At 45.3% G+C, this 14,656-nt stretch overlaps 1 protein-coding gene across 2 annotated transcripts in view; it reads right to left on the reverse strand.

Moving 5' to 3' along the window:
- The window catches only part of DPP4 (dipeptidyl peptidase 4), a 79,343-nt gene extending 65,057 nt beyond the window's left edge, over nt 1-14,286 (reverse strand). Inside the window, exons 1-2 of one of the 2 annotated variants that reach the window (XM_036116752.2) lie at nt 14,026-14,286; nt 13,407-13,494 (exon numbers count right to left, since the gene is read on the reverse strand). In XM_036116752.2, the coding sequence (XP_035972645.1) occupies nt 13,407-13,494; nt 14,026-14,031 (94 nt within the window). In that variant the 5' untranslated portion in view covers nt 14,032-14,286. The remainder of the gene's footprint in view (nt 1-13,406; nt 13,495-14,025) is intronic. The other variant, XM_078070885.1, reaches the window with a different exon arrangement.
- Nucleotides 14,287-14,656: the final 370 nt, after the last annotated feature.

The raw sequence follows: 14,656 nt of genomic DNA on the forward strand, positions 1-14,656 counted from the left end.
GCGTGGCTCCGAAACCTGTGGGTATAATCACTCTTCTGAACAACCTGAGTATTTGGGAGGGGGATTACACATGGTAGATGCTATGCTGGCAGTTTTTGTGAATTGCTATAGATACATTAGACATTATGGAAGTGTTCAAATTCAATGCAATGAATCCAGGCAGATAGGCTGGTAATATCATTTGGACTTGTGCAGTTGGTAGGTTGCATCAGAACATAATTTGTCCTAGGGCTGCAAAATCAAAAGGGTACCAATTTTTTTCAGAAAACCCCAGAATTTTCTCTCCAGAGTGTTATTAAAAACGGCAACTTTGTGAGGTGCCTGGGGCGCTCAGTTGGTTAAGCATCTGACTCTTTTTTTTTTTTTTAAGATTTTATTTATTTGACAGAGAGAGCACAAGCAGAGGGAGAGAGAGGGAGAATCAGGCTCCCTGCTGAGCAAGGAGCCCGATGCAGGACTCGATCCCAGGGCCCTGGGACCATGACCCGGGCCGAAGGCAGCCGCTTAACTGACTGAGCCACCCAGGCGTCCCAAGCATCTGACTCTTGATTTAGCCTCAGGTCACAATCTCAGGGTCCTTGGATGGAGCCCTGCATTGGGTTCCACGCTCGGCAGGGAGTTTACTTGAGGATTCTCTGTCCCTCTCCCTTTACCCCTCCCCACCCCTCCAAAATAAATAAATAAATCTTAAAAAAAAAAAAAGCCAACTTTGTGACTTCCTGGAAAGGAGGTTGTACCATCGTCATTCTCTCTTCCATGGTGCATCCAGAAACTCATCATCTATTCCCTGAACTCCTAAAAAGGAGTCATTAAAGTAAGAACTTGTAAGTTTCTTTTCTTTTCTTTCCATGCTTCCTAGATGTAAAACATAACACAACCCTGAATAACTCAGGCCCTGCAGTACCCATTTTCACAAGAGTATGAAGTCACCCAACAAAAAGATACAGTGATTCTTCCTCTATAGCAAAACCACCCTAAGGGGCTTTTCCCTCACCATGCTTCCCACTTCTGGGCTATGCCCTTCCCACCACGCTTCCACCCTTTCCTCAAAACTTGGAGGAAGAAGCAGGCCCGACCCGTGTCTCCAATCTTTGTCTTCTTTATCCTAAGGGACATGTTTTCATCTCTCCTCCCTCAGCGTCCAGTGTCTTTTCACTGCTCACTTCTGCCCTGTCCTTAAGCACGCACAGGGAGTAGCTATCATAAAAAATATTTACCTGACCGTGCTCCTCATTTCTCTGCCCCTCTTTATTAGCAAACATCTCAAATCACCAATCCACATCTGTGGTCTCCATCTTCTCGCCGTCCCTCCTCATGCTTCTGGGTCTACCCCTCACTACTTACAGCACACCCACTTCTCTGACCTGGTCTTCTTCAGGGTTTATTTTCTGTACCATATGTTTGGCCAATTAATCAAGTACTTTCAGATCATTATTTGAATATTTAATCTGGACAGTCTTGTCCTAACCCGACAAGTTATAAGTAAGCTGGAAGGACGACTTGTCTTCATCAGACCGCTGCTAGCACTGTGCTCCACAAAGGGATGTGCTCTACCCCTGGGCGACGTGACTCCCTAATCGTGAATGTAAGTATTATAATCGGAATTACAGCAACATTAAAATGTTAGTCAAAAAATATCCTTGGGCTCTAGAGACATAAAACATGAAAAACATGAACAAAACAGGAAAAACTTTTACTCCCAGGAAGCTTACATTTCCTACAAAAACTTTCACTCCCAGGAATGAACAGTAAGTACATAAAGCCGTATGTTAGGTAGCTATCGGTGCCGTGGAGAAAATAAAGCCGGGAAGGGGGAAAGGAGTGTCAGGTTTGGGGAGAGTGCTGTGTTCAGTCATTTGCTGAGGGGAGGCCCCAAGGATAAGGTGGTATTTTGGCAGAGACCCGAAGGAGGTGAGGGGACAAGCAATAGTTAGTCCCAGGGAAGAGGGATCCTGGCAAAAAGATCTGCAGGTATGGAACCTGTGAGGCAGGATGGGTGAACGGTAATGAGGAGGGAGCAGGGGAGGATCTCAGAGGGGCAGTGAGGCTCGGGTCACACGGGCCTTGTGGGTCATTGTAAGGATTGCGGTGTTTACTCTGAAAGATGGGGAGTCAGAGAAGAATGTGATCAGACCTCTGTTTCAAAATGGTCACTGTATCAGTTTTCTGTTGCCGCCTCACAAATGACACAAACACAGTGGTTTCATACAGCACTTTGTATTAGCCCAGGGTTCTGTGGGTGGGAATTCCAGCCAGCATGGCTGGAGTCCCTGCCCAGGGTCTCAGAAATCCAGGCATTGGCCACACTGAGCCCTCACCCTCATTCGGAGGCTCTGGGGGTGGGGGTGGCGGTGGGGAGGGTATGGTGGGGGGGAGCAGCTTCCCAGCTCATGCGGGTTGTTGGCAGAATTCAGTTTTGCACGGTTGTAGGAGTGATGTCACCGTTCCCTCGCTGGCTACCAGCCAAGGACTACTCTCACTTCCGAGAGGCCTCTCACATCCCTTGTCACGTGGGCCCCTCCAAATCAGCAATGGTGTGAAAAATCTTTTTTTGTGCCTCCAATCTCTGACTACCCCTTCTGTGAGCCGCCAGAAAAACTCTGCTTTTTTTTTTTTTTAAAGGGCTCATGTGATCAGGTCAGGCCCAGCCGGGTAATCTCCCTTTCTTGAAGTGGCCTGTGCCACAGAACACAACTTAATCACCAGAATTAAATCCATCATATTCACGACCTCAGAGATTGTACATGGGGGAAGGGAGGAAATTTGGGGAGTCATTTTATTTTATTTTAAAGATTTTATTTATTTGAGAGAGAGAAAGAGAGAGAGAGAGAGAGAGCATGATTGGGGGGAGGGGCAGAGGGAGAGGGACAAGCAGAGTCCCTGTAAAGTCCAGTGTGGGGCTTGATCCCAGGACCCTGAGATCATGACCTGAGCTGAAGTCAGATGCTTAACCACTTAATCAACTGAACCACCCAGGCGTCCCTGGGGAGTCATTTTAGAATTCTGGTTCCCTCGGTAACCTTGCCTGTTGTGATGAGAAAAGTTAAAGAAATAGGGAGATTTTTTGCAAGAATTCAGGTGAAAGGTGATGGGCATCTGGGACTGGGGGTAGCAGTGGAGGTGGTGAGATAGGGTCAAATTTTAAAAGAACATGAAAGTAGAAGTGATAGGATTTTGCTGACCCAACTAGATGTTGAGTATAAACGAGTCTGTGGAGTTGAGAAGAGCTGCATGGATCTTGGGCTCAGAGACTAGAGAAATGGAATTGCTATATGCTGAGACAAGGTGCTCTAAGGGAGGAATAGGTTTGGCAGGACTTTGGGGAGATGTTGCTTTGAGATGCCAGTAACATCCAAATGGAGATGCCTACCTACTCAAATATACATGTAGAATTTCGGAAAGAGGTCTGGTCTGACGACTGGGGCACTGTCACGTTATAGATAGTGTTTAAGGCCATGGGAGCGCATGAAATCACCCAGTGGAATGAAAGAAGAAGGAAGGAAGAAGTTCCAGAATGGAGCCCTGGTGGTTTCAAGGTTAGAAGTCAGACATGAAGAGAAACTTCTTAAGGAGAATGGAGGGGGCATGTGGTGAGGTAGAAGGAACACTGGGAGAAGAGCAGAAACCCAGGGGGAGATGGTAAAGAAGAAAGACCAACAGACAGGACAGTGAGACTCAAATGGAGAACTGGGCTTTGGATTTAGTAACACACAGGTCAGGGACCTTGAGGAGAACTGAGCTGTTTCAGTGGCCAGTGGGGGTAAGCCTTATTCCAGTGGGTTTAAGAAAGAATGGGGAGAGGAACTGTAGACAGAGATAAGACAAAGTTCTTTGAGGAGTTTTGTGGTAAAGAGAGCAGGGAGAAGGACTGGGAGGTTGGCAGGGATGTGGGATCCAGGGAGGATTTTCCTCTCCACCCCTCCCCCTCTTTTCCTTTCCTTTCGTGAGAGGTTACAGCACAATCAGATAGAGAGGAGAAAATGATGATGCAGAGAGCAGGAGAAATAGCTGGAGCCTTATTTCTATGCAAAGCAAAAGGGGTGGGATCAGTGCCCACAGGAGGATCTGGCTTCCAGCAGGTGCCAGAAAAGTTCACCTAGCGCCCTGGGAGGGGCAAATGCAGGTGAGTGCTCAGAGGGGCTGGTGGGAATGGAGGATAGTCTCTTCTGAGGGCCTCTCTTTTGTCATTAAAATAGGAAGCCAGCTTGTCAGCTGAGGGGATGCTGGGGGCTTGGGGAAGGGAGACACATGACAGAGTCTACCAGCAGCGTCAGTAAGGAAGCGGGTGGGGAGTGTGGGATTGCCAGGTTTATAAGACGCCACTGATACTGGGTTCTAGATTTTCTTTTCAGTACAGTCAAACCACTTTCATCTTCAGAAAATCATTACCGCGTAGATTAATTCCCCCCCCCCCCCGGAGATTTAACAACAAAGATTTGAGTCATCAGGACGCCTGGGTGGCTCAGTCGTTAAGCGTCTGCCTTCAGCTCAGGTCATGGTCCCAGGGTCCTGGGATCGAGCCCCGCACGGGGCTCCCTGCTCTGCGGGAAGCCTGCTTCTCCCTCTCCCACTCCCCCTGCTTATGTTCCCTCTCTCGCTGTGTCTCTCTCCGTCAAATAAATAAATAAAATCTTAAAAAAAAAAAGATTTGAGTCATCAATTACAGACACCATGAAGTTATTTTGTTTGCTTTTATTTACTGATTGTATTTTGTTTTTCTAGCCATTAGTTATTTCAAATCCTACTTTCCTGGGTCAACTTTTGCAGGTCTAATGTTTACCATGTATTTCAAAAAGTTGCTCTTTTTATTTTCTGTTGACTGTTTCTACTACCTTTTTGCATTATTAATTGGATAAAATATGACAATTTATATGGGCTTTTAATGAAAAAATTTAGATCCAATTCCCTTCAGATGTTTCTGACCTGCTCTACTGTCTCAGATTTGTATCTTAAATATTTCAAATTCAATTCCTCCCCATTCTTAATCACGTTAGACGGCAAGCCAAAGCAGGTACTGGGCCCAAAATGCCTTTCTCATAAAAAGCACATCATCGAAGCACCATGCTGTGCAATAAATTTAGGTGGTTAGGAAAGCAAGTGAGAAGAGGGGAAGGAGAGTTATATGATCAGATTCTTCAGAGATCAGAGCTGGCTTGACATCTATTTTCTTTTGTTAGCAAATTAAATCTTTCAGTGTAATGAAAAGAAAGCAAAGATAAAATATATGATATGCCTACATAGAGCAACCCCCCGCACCCCCCCCCCCCCGGCCGCCCGCATTTCTTTCTTTTGGAATTCCCAATTCAACTTAGGTAATTTCCCTTCCCCTTCCATGTGTTAAGGAAGGAGTTTCCTCCTCGTCCCAGGAAGATGAGTCTTGATAATCTAGTCCAAAAAAAAGTCCAGAACCCAACATTCATTCCCCATGCCCATAATTAGATTAGAATGGACCAGTGACACAAATCTGGCCAATGAGATGTGAGGGAAAGTCTGCCTTGGGCCGAGGGACTTCCGGAAAAGCTTTCCCTCCCTGAGAGAACAGATTATGAATGAGGAACAGCATCATCTTCTGCCCTGTGAAATAGCTGTGTGAGCAAATGATGTGCTTCTCGGGCACCTATGCTCGACCCCAAGGGGACAAGCTTGAGAACATAAGCCGACAGTCTGAGGGGGGATGCAGCTGAACAGATGGAAGGTGCCAGGCCCTTGAGGATGTTGTTGGATCACTGCATCGACAAACTCTAGAACTGCCTCACTTCTACGCTTCCAGTGATGTAAAAGGCTAATGATAGGACAATAGTAATACTCTATAGTTCACATTTTTCTAAAAAAGATTTTGAGAGAGAGCCAGAATGAGTTGGGGGGGCAGGGGGACATATGGAGAGGGAGAAGCAGGCTCCCCACTGAGCAGGGAGCCAGCTGGAGGTGGGGCTCCATTCCAGGACCCTGAGATCACGACCTGAGCTGAAGGCAGACACTGACTGAGCCAGCCAGGCGCCCGGTAACACTTTATAGTTTAAACAACTTTTGGGCAGGTACTCTGTTACTTGCAGCCAGAAACATTCTGTTTGACACAGTCCTCCTACAGAGTCTGGAGTCGTAATAGTTGAGGACGAAACAGGAAGGTGAACTGCATGCCTGGGAGGCAGTCTGGTGGCTCCACTATTGGAAGGATTGTATTCGGATCCATTAATTATTAATCCTGTATGCCTGGTTGGTTTCTGTACAGACTTCCTGGACAGCATTTATCATTGCCCTTTAGTGCTTCCACAGCACTTCGATCATTTACTAGAAGGACACTTAGCCCTTTTTACTATAGTTAATGTTTATGTTTCCTTTAATATTGGGAACTGTTTGAGGATAAGGGCTGTGTATATCATTTTTATATCTCTCATGGGTAACAAAGTGCCTGGCATGTAGAAAATGTTCCATAAATATTTGCTGAACTGGGGAATTACCGTCTTTTGACAGGTGTGTGCTAGGTGCACAATGGAGAAGGCCTCCCTGAGTCCTGCCTCTTGATCCCTGAAGCATATGTAGCAGAACAAAGGAATTAGTTCAGAAGAAGCGGTGTAGATTAGCTCTCGTGGGCAAGACAGAGCCCTGAGAGCACGAGAAAGTTCTCCACTTGGACTATGCAGACGGCTGTTCAAGGAGTCATCCTCGTCAGTGTTCCTTCCCTCACTTTTCACTTCTTTGCTCTCTGCCACACACTGTTTACCTCCAAAGTACATCCTGTTTTATCTCTCTTTTTTTTACATTTTCAATACTATCGCCCTGTCCTGCCATCGTCTCTCACAAATACCCCCCACCTGCCTCTATTATGTACGAAGGAGTCAGAGACATAGTTTAAAAATGGAATTGAGATCATCCACATTCATGCTTGGAATAAAAAGAAACTCCTTTCTGTGTCCCTCTGCCTTTTCTATCACCCTTAATTTTGTCCCAGCATTATTCCTGTCTGAAATGACTCAGGTGCTTGCCTCTTCCTTGCCTGTCCCATGGATGGTAAAGGTCCATGGGAGCAGGCACCTCATCTCTACTGTTTAGGGTCAGCTCCCCTAGACCCACAATAACACCTGACACGCAGTGACTGTTCCAGACGTGTTGGTGAGCTAACAAATCCTGAATCTGGCCACCACAGGACCACAGCTCTGAAGAGGTTGTAAGTCTTATAGTACAAGTTTCCTGCCCGAAATAAAAGAAAAAAGGAAAATAACAGGGGAATAGAGCCATCCGTGAAACTCATGGACCTGAGCTTGAGCAGGTCAGGCTTTAAAAAAAAACTGAGGAAAATAAGAGGAGGCGGTCTCAGCCCCACAGGGATGGTGTTAAAGTCACTGGGGCCACCCAACTGGTTTTGAGGACCCAGTGCGAGGTCAGGGAAGGGGTATGTGGTAGTCCCCACCTGATACCCCTACTGCTCCCTCTTCCTTTATTATACAACGTGAGCCACCATAGTCCTCAGGGTGTCAGGAACAAAGTTCCGGCAGGCTTTGGCTCTGCCTGGAATTACCATGCTTCCTGGGCCTTGGATGCTGAAATATGTGTCCCAAGCTCATGAGTCTACTTGCTTCCCCAGTGAATGAAATAATGAAGAAATGTGCACAAAAATGTATATGGGTAACTAAAGTCAATGGTTTATCATTAAGTTTAAAAAACTTCCTAGGAAGTTAGAATTTTGAAGAAAATATAAAGTTGAAAATACAGTACTTGGCAAAAATAAAACAGCTAACTCAGAAGTTTTGATTTTGTAGTTTTAGTTTACTCTCAGATTGAGACACACCCTCCTTTGGAGGTCATAATGGAGCTATGAAGACTAAAGGTAAAAATATTTACAAGATAATTGGTTTAAAACAATGAAAGAGTTAGCGTCAAACCATAAAGCCGTGATTAATCATTCACTTACAAAAATTACCACCAAAGCATTTCTTTAAAACAGCTATGGATGGAAATCAGCAGACTCAGGAAAGGCTAAAAGTCAAAAGGTTTGGATTTCCAAGTTCTAGGACTTACTCACAAAGCCCTACACTTCTATGCCTCAGTTTCTTCAGTGCAACAAGTAAAGATATTAATACCTTAATGGGTTGTTCTGTGAAGTTCAAATAAAATAATATAATATGCATTAGAAACAAAGTAGGTGTAATTGAGCACAAGGAGCAAATCTGGACCTGAGCTGGAAGTCACTGCCTGTCTACAGCTTTTTTTTTTATTTTTTAAGATTTTATTTATTTATTTGAGAGAGAGAGAATGAGAGAGAGCACATGAGAGGAGTTAGGGTCAGAGGGAGAAGCAGACACCCTGCCGAGCAGGGAGACCGATGAGGGACTCGATCCAGGGACTGCAAGATCATGACCTGAGCCGAAGGCAGTTGCTTAACCAACTGAGCCACCCAGGCGCCCTGTCTACAGCTTTATATAGGAATGGAGGCAAAAGCAGCAGGAACTTTACTTCAGGACACTTGGCATCCAGGCATTAGCAGCCATGAAATTATAATATAGGCAGATAAATGGGAAATTGTAACTTTATGCTAATATGGCCACATTAATTTATACTTGATCAAAACCAGCAGAATGATTTGGAGTTTAAGAGCACGAGCTCTCTAGAGTCACATTGCCTGAGTGTGAATCTCAACTCTGCGGAGCTTTGAGCAAGTTCCTTAACTTCTTGGGTAGCCAGCTTCTATGACGATCCCCGGAGCTCTCTGGCTAACACTCGTGCCCTGCGTCATGCCCTTTCACATTGTATCAGGGCTGGCTTGGGTGAGCAATAGAATACAGCAGAAGTGATGGCGCATCGCTTCTGAAGCTAGGTCACAAAAGGCTCTGTGGCTTCCTTCTTTCCATCCCATGGAAAGGCCCACACGGTGGGGAACTGAGATGTCTAGCTAACAGCTACGTGACGGAGCTTGGACGTGGATCCACCAGCCCTGGTCAAGCTTTCAGATGACATCTTGATTAAGACCTCATGAGAGACCTGGAGCTAGAACCTCCCAGCTAAGCCACCGCCAAATTCCTGACCCACAGAAATTGTGAGATAACAAATGTTCGTCGTTTTAAGTGTTGGGGTAATTCATTATGCAGTTATAAATCACTAAAGCACCCTCTCAAAGTAAAATTCACATTTCTGTAAAAATGGAGATGATAATAGAACCTCTCTCAAAAGGTTGCCCTAAGGATCAAACAAGAAGTACGTTAAAAGCCCTCAGCCCAATACCTGGCACAGAGAGAACACATGTTAACTATTATTACAGGTCCGCATGCCTTCTCTTCCGTAAGTGAGGTGGTCCTGCATGTGTTTACAGTCACGTTTCCCATGGGTGTCAGCACTTCATTAAGTACATTGATCCAGCTCTAGTTAGTCATTTTACATTGTCTTTCTCTATCCATCGACTGGGCAGTCTTCCCTTTTCCTCTCTGATCACTTTTGGGATGAGAGGCAAGATGTGTATGAGAGAAATTTAAGGCACATACTGTGGCTAGGGAACCATAAGTGCTGACCTGAAAAAGACCAACCCACTGACCTCATGAGCACTTGACAAAGGTTGACAACAGTTAGCTGAGCTGGCTGAAGTCAACTCGAGCGGAACTCACTGTTTAGAAATTGTCCTCTGAAATATACAAAGCTTTCATTCAGGCTCACTTATGGGCTTTTAAACCTGGAACAGATCCTGAACTTCCTCGGACAAACTTCATAGTTGTTATCTTTTCTTTCTCTGATTATTCCTGTCTCCTTCACATTTGGGTTTCCTTTTATTACTGATGGATGGGTGAGCAGTCAAATTTCCTATGCACTGAAAGAAGATATGGAGGAAATTCACTGCTAAAGCAGTGAAAAGAACAAAAGAAGAACAGGTATGTTTCTATCCCATAATAAAACTCAATAATAAAACTATTTGACAAATAACAACTCAACAATAAAACTATTTGATGAGTAACAACTCAATAATAAAACTATTTGACAAATTTTTCAAAAGCATAGTGTATAATATAATGTGAAAGGGGGAGTAAAGGGATCACAAATATTGACTCAGAGGTTTTATTACCAGTAAGCCATGAGGATTTCTATACTTCCATTAAGAGTAAAGTATATTTATCTATTTTACTGATGACTCTGGGAAACTGAATGTTTAAATGTAATATCCTTCTATAATAGGATATCTGAAGGGTTTAAAATAAAAATACAATCTTTTATTATATACACAGAAGGAGGTGAACTTTTAATTTTGCTGGACGAAATGCATAATTCCTGACCTCAGGGAGTTTTTATTCTAAAAAAATACAGTAGTATTAAACTTATGCCTCTCTGCCTCTCTGCCTCTCTCTCTCTCTCTCTTCTGGGTGTGTTTAGTTCTGCTAAAGTCAGTGTTTCATATGGAAACACTTAACCTTCTCTTAAAACAACCTCTCAGGGGATGAACTTGGTTTTGCTCATTTCGTCCTCCTTCCTTTTGGCTGTTTATTTCTTAGCTTTCCACATGATCTAGGGCTTTGTTTTTCTATCAAAATCTTCTTCTCTCCCCTTCCCTTCTTTTCTTCCTTCCTTTTCTTTCCATTCATCTTTCCTCTCTCCCACCTCCTATCCTCTTTCCTTCCTAGTACTTTTTTTTTTTTTTTAACTTTAAACCTAGATTGACAATACGGAGAACATTTCTTGGGTGGTGACTCTGGATTCTTTGTAAGAATGCTGTCCTTCATTGTGGCACAGTCCAGGAATGAGATTGTTGATTTAGTGCAAATGCCACATTCCTGAGCTTTCATTTATGATAAAGCAGCAGTTGAAACAAGATGATTTCTCTTTTCTCCTGAAATATATATATGTGTGTGTGTGTGTGTGTGTGTGTGTGTGTATGCATATATATATATATATATATATATATATATATATATATATATGCATATATATACAAATTAAGAAATATGGGAAGAGAAGTAACTTGGGTGTTGTTTCTTAAGTGTAAATAAAGCACACAATGAAACCACATATCCACCCAGTTGCCCAAGAGGCATCCTTAGCCACCCTCCCATTCCTTTTACAAAGTCTAATTGTTCACATTTTTGAGTAGCTTGATAGCTTTCAAATTCTGCTCTGCACCATCACTCTTCTGGGACACTTCCCTGTTTCCGGAACCTCTAGCCTTGCTCCACTCAACCCACATTCCCACTGTCAGGCCCAACAGTCCAGGCATGCACAAAATTCTCCAGTAGTTCTCATCATCTGCAGGTTAAAATCAACTCCTTTTGCTTCTGCCCACCCTGCTCTTCTGCCAGGAGTCCTTTTATGATCCAATTAGAGGATGCGATCTTGTGTCTCTGTGACTCGTAAGGGATTTATATTTTCTGGAAAACCGTATCTCCAGACACTGATATTAACTATTTGAGCATCCCTATAGAAGAAACTTCTCCTGACACGACTTCCTTGACATTCTAATCCACAGGGAAGTTTGCTCAAGTCTCTCTAAATTATTTTATTGAATCATAATGCTTTGATGGAGACACATGAATCTCTGGAAAAGTCCCATCAAAAGACTGTTCTTGAAATATTTGTCCAAATTTCTTTTGGGGAAGAGACTAGGTGTGGTTTAAGGGAAATGACAAGGCAGCCCCTCCCCAGTCTGCATGCCCCACCCAGCAAAGCAAAATCCCCCATAGTTAACTTGACCAAACCCCCTAGATGGCAGTTGCATGACCCAGGCCCCTAGGCCATTTCACTGCCTATTTCAAGTGGCTTATCAAAGTTCAGTGTTCCTTCCAACTTTCCTTAAGGAAAGTTCTGATAATTATAGTTTTACATCCATCCTTCCAGTGATGCTGTGGTGCCTCAGTGATGTTCTGGAGACAAATGGGCTATCCAGGTTACTTTGATTTTTTTGCATATTTGTCTCCCAGTAGATATAAACCTCTTGAGGTCAGAGGTATTTATAAATTTTAATCTTTGTATTTGCAGCAAGTAGCACAATGCCTGGGGCATAATGTCAGCCATGTGAATATTTATTGATTGTATGGATGACCCGTTTTTTTTTGGTAAGATTTTATTTATTTGAGAGAGAGAGAGAGAAATCACGAGCAGGGGCAGAAGGTAGAGGGAGAAGCAGACTCCCCACTAAGCAGGGAACCTGATGCGGGACTCAATCCCAGGACCCTGAGGTCATGACCTGAGCCAAAGGCAGATGCTTAACCAACTGAGCCACCCAGGCACCCTGAATGACCCGTTCTTACAACTAAGCTTTGTATGTGTGGTTGTTTAAATATACAAAGTATCACTTTATGAAAATAGTTATATTTTAACACAAAGTCAAACAAGGGAACTGATGTCTGCCATTGGATTATCTCAAATGGTGGTAACCATTGCTTTCTTAACTAAAAGTCATTATCAATAGGTCAGCACACTCAGATATTTAACCTTTGGTACCTTTGCCCTGGCCCTGAAATTGCCAGGCAAACAGTTCGTGACAGCTTCACAAACTAATTCTGAACTGTCCCCTTGAAATCTGGAGAAGACCCCTCAGTGTGTGAGCACTGTCTGCACATTTCCTGGTTGACTAGACCATCCAGAGAGAATGCTTCAGTTGGCTGACTAGAACGTGTAATACTGAAACGAAAGTAAATATTTACTTAAAAGGAAAGTAAGGCCAGAAGAAACCCAAACTAGATGTTCTCACTTGTTTGCATCCAATAATGTGTATGCCATTACATGAACGTTTTATAGTAAGAGCTAGAGTTGAATTGAGTCAGGCAAGCTAAAAAAATGAAGGTGGCTTTAAATGAAAGAATCCACCAAACATCACTGATCCCACCCCCCTCTGAATATTACCATGTACACCAGCTTTATGATTTACTATGACATATTTCTATAAATGGTCAAGTAGTTTTTTCTCTGCATCTTAACTCTCTGATTAATGCATTTTCATCGTCCCGGAAGGAAAAGAACCTGGGTTCCCCATGTTGTCTTTTCTCAAAACTGTATTTTGGGGCTTTTCCTTCTCTTATTTTTTTTCCCTCCTTTTATGACATCCCTACTACTGTTTGAAGCCTTTAAACGCCACATCTTTTCCTTTGAAGGTCCCAGCTACAAAGGTTTTTTTTTTTTTTTTTTAATTTAAATCATACTAAATTTAAACATTTAAACTTGAATTTAAGAAAAAGAAATCCTAAGACTTTTCCTTGATTGCGGGAAGTATGTATTTATGATACAAGGCTCTCGCAGCCTCAACACTGGAGACTCCACCAAGGGCATCTAGCCACTCCCTAGAAGCAGCAACAACCCCAGGGAAGCCTCAGCTACAACCTGGTGCACTGGTCCAAGCCCCCAGCAAGATCCTTAGTTCTCCGTGTGCTTAATGTGGTAAGACAGAACCCGGTCCTGGTCTCCAATTTTCTTATCTTTTGCAAATGTTTCAAACTTACTGCCTTTGTTCAGCAGAACCACGGGCACGGTGATGACGGTGACGAGCGCAGCGAGCCCCAGCAGTCCCAGGAGCACCTTCCACGGCGTCTGCAAGCCGGTCAAATCATATCCAGTTAGAGCGAGCCCTTTGGCCCCAGTCTGGCAGAGGCAGAGTGTCGGGGCCCGCGCTGCACCCTAGGCGGCGGGGTGTGCCCATGGGCGAACATCCGGAAGAGGGGCACAGTGGGCTGAGAGGGTTTGGAGTGCGGAGGTTGCAAGAGCGGTTGCCCTTGAACTTGTGGCATCAGAGCACATTAGCGTTTGCTTCTCTATGGCCTCCTGCACGTCAGAAGCCGAGTGAGGGAGAAGCCAAGTGAGGGTTCGAGCGTGCGTTTTATGGGTGGCTCTCTGCGTCCTCCCAGGCTTCGCGCCTGGTACTAGCAGAAACCCCGGGGGGCCGAGCGCCAGGCGGGGGCTCTGGGACGTCCCTTCACCTGTCACAGGGTGGCCCTGGAGCTTCCGCCGAATAGGAGCCCGTGGTCCCGTTCCTCGAGCTTCGGGGTCAATTTGGGGGAGAGTCTGGTGAAGAAGCACCTACAACGCGACCCTGGGGTTAGGGAAAGGCGCTACTCAACTCACCTTCATCGTCGGTGTGGGCCCGGAACTGAGTCTTCGGAGCAGGAGCGCAGGCAGAAGTCAGGCGAGCCGCAGAGACCCGCGTCCAGCTCCGCCGCTCGGGGCCGCGGAGTCACTCTGCGCTCCCAAGTTTCTGCCCCGAGTTAAACATTAGTGAGCGCCCAGCCCGCTCGGTATAAAGGCCGCGGGCAGGCCGCGGGCAGGCTGCCGGCGAAGGCGCGCCGGGCGCCGGGCACTGGCATCCCGGCCGGAGGGCGCCCGAGAGGCGCCTCCCCCGTGTGCAGGGCGCTGGGCGGCAGCCGGGGCGCGCAGGGTGCAGGGCCTCCGGGACGCGCGGGCGGGGTTGCGAGAGCCGGAGCCGGGGTGAGCCGGCGTCTGGCACCCGGCGCGCACACGGTGGGCGCCCTAGCGGAAAGGGACCTTGGCGCTCGGCTCCCATGGGGTCTGCAAACTCACGGCTTACTGCTGGCAGCCCAACTAAAACCCAGGCCTCTGTTTTTTTGCTAGTGAAAGTCTGTTGGGAAGTAGTGGGGTGTTTAAAGCTTCTGGAAGGCAAAGGAAGAGAAAAGGTGATTGTGTCTTTGTGAATGGCTCTTAAAGGCTAAGTATCTGAATTCACCCTCCGTAGGGAATT

The sequence above is a fragment of the Halichoerus grypus genome, chromosome 4 (assembly GCF_964656455.1).
Source record: "Halichoerus grypus chromosome 4, mHalGry1.hap1.1, whole genome shotgun sequence".
In the NCBI taxonomy this organism is placed as follows: domain Eukaryota; kingdom Metazoa; phylum Chordata; class Mammalia; order Carnivora; family Phocidae; genus Halichoerus; species Halichoerus grypus.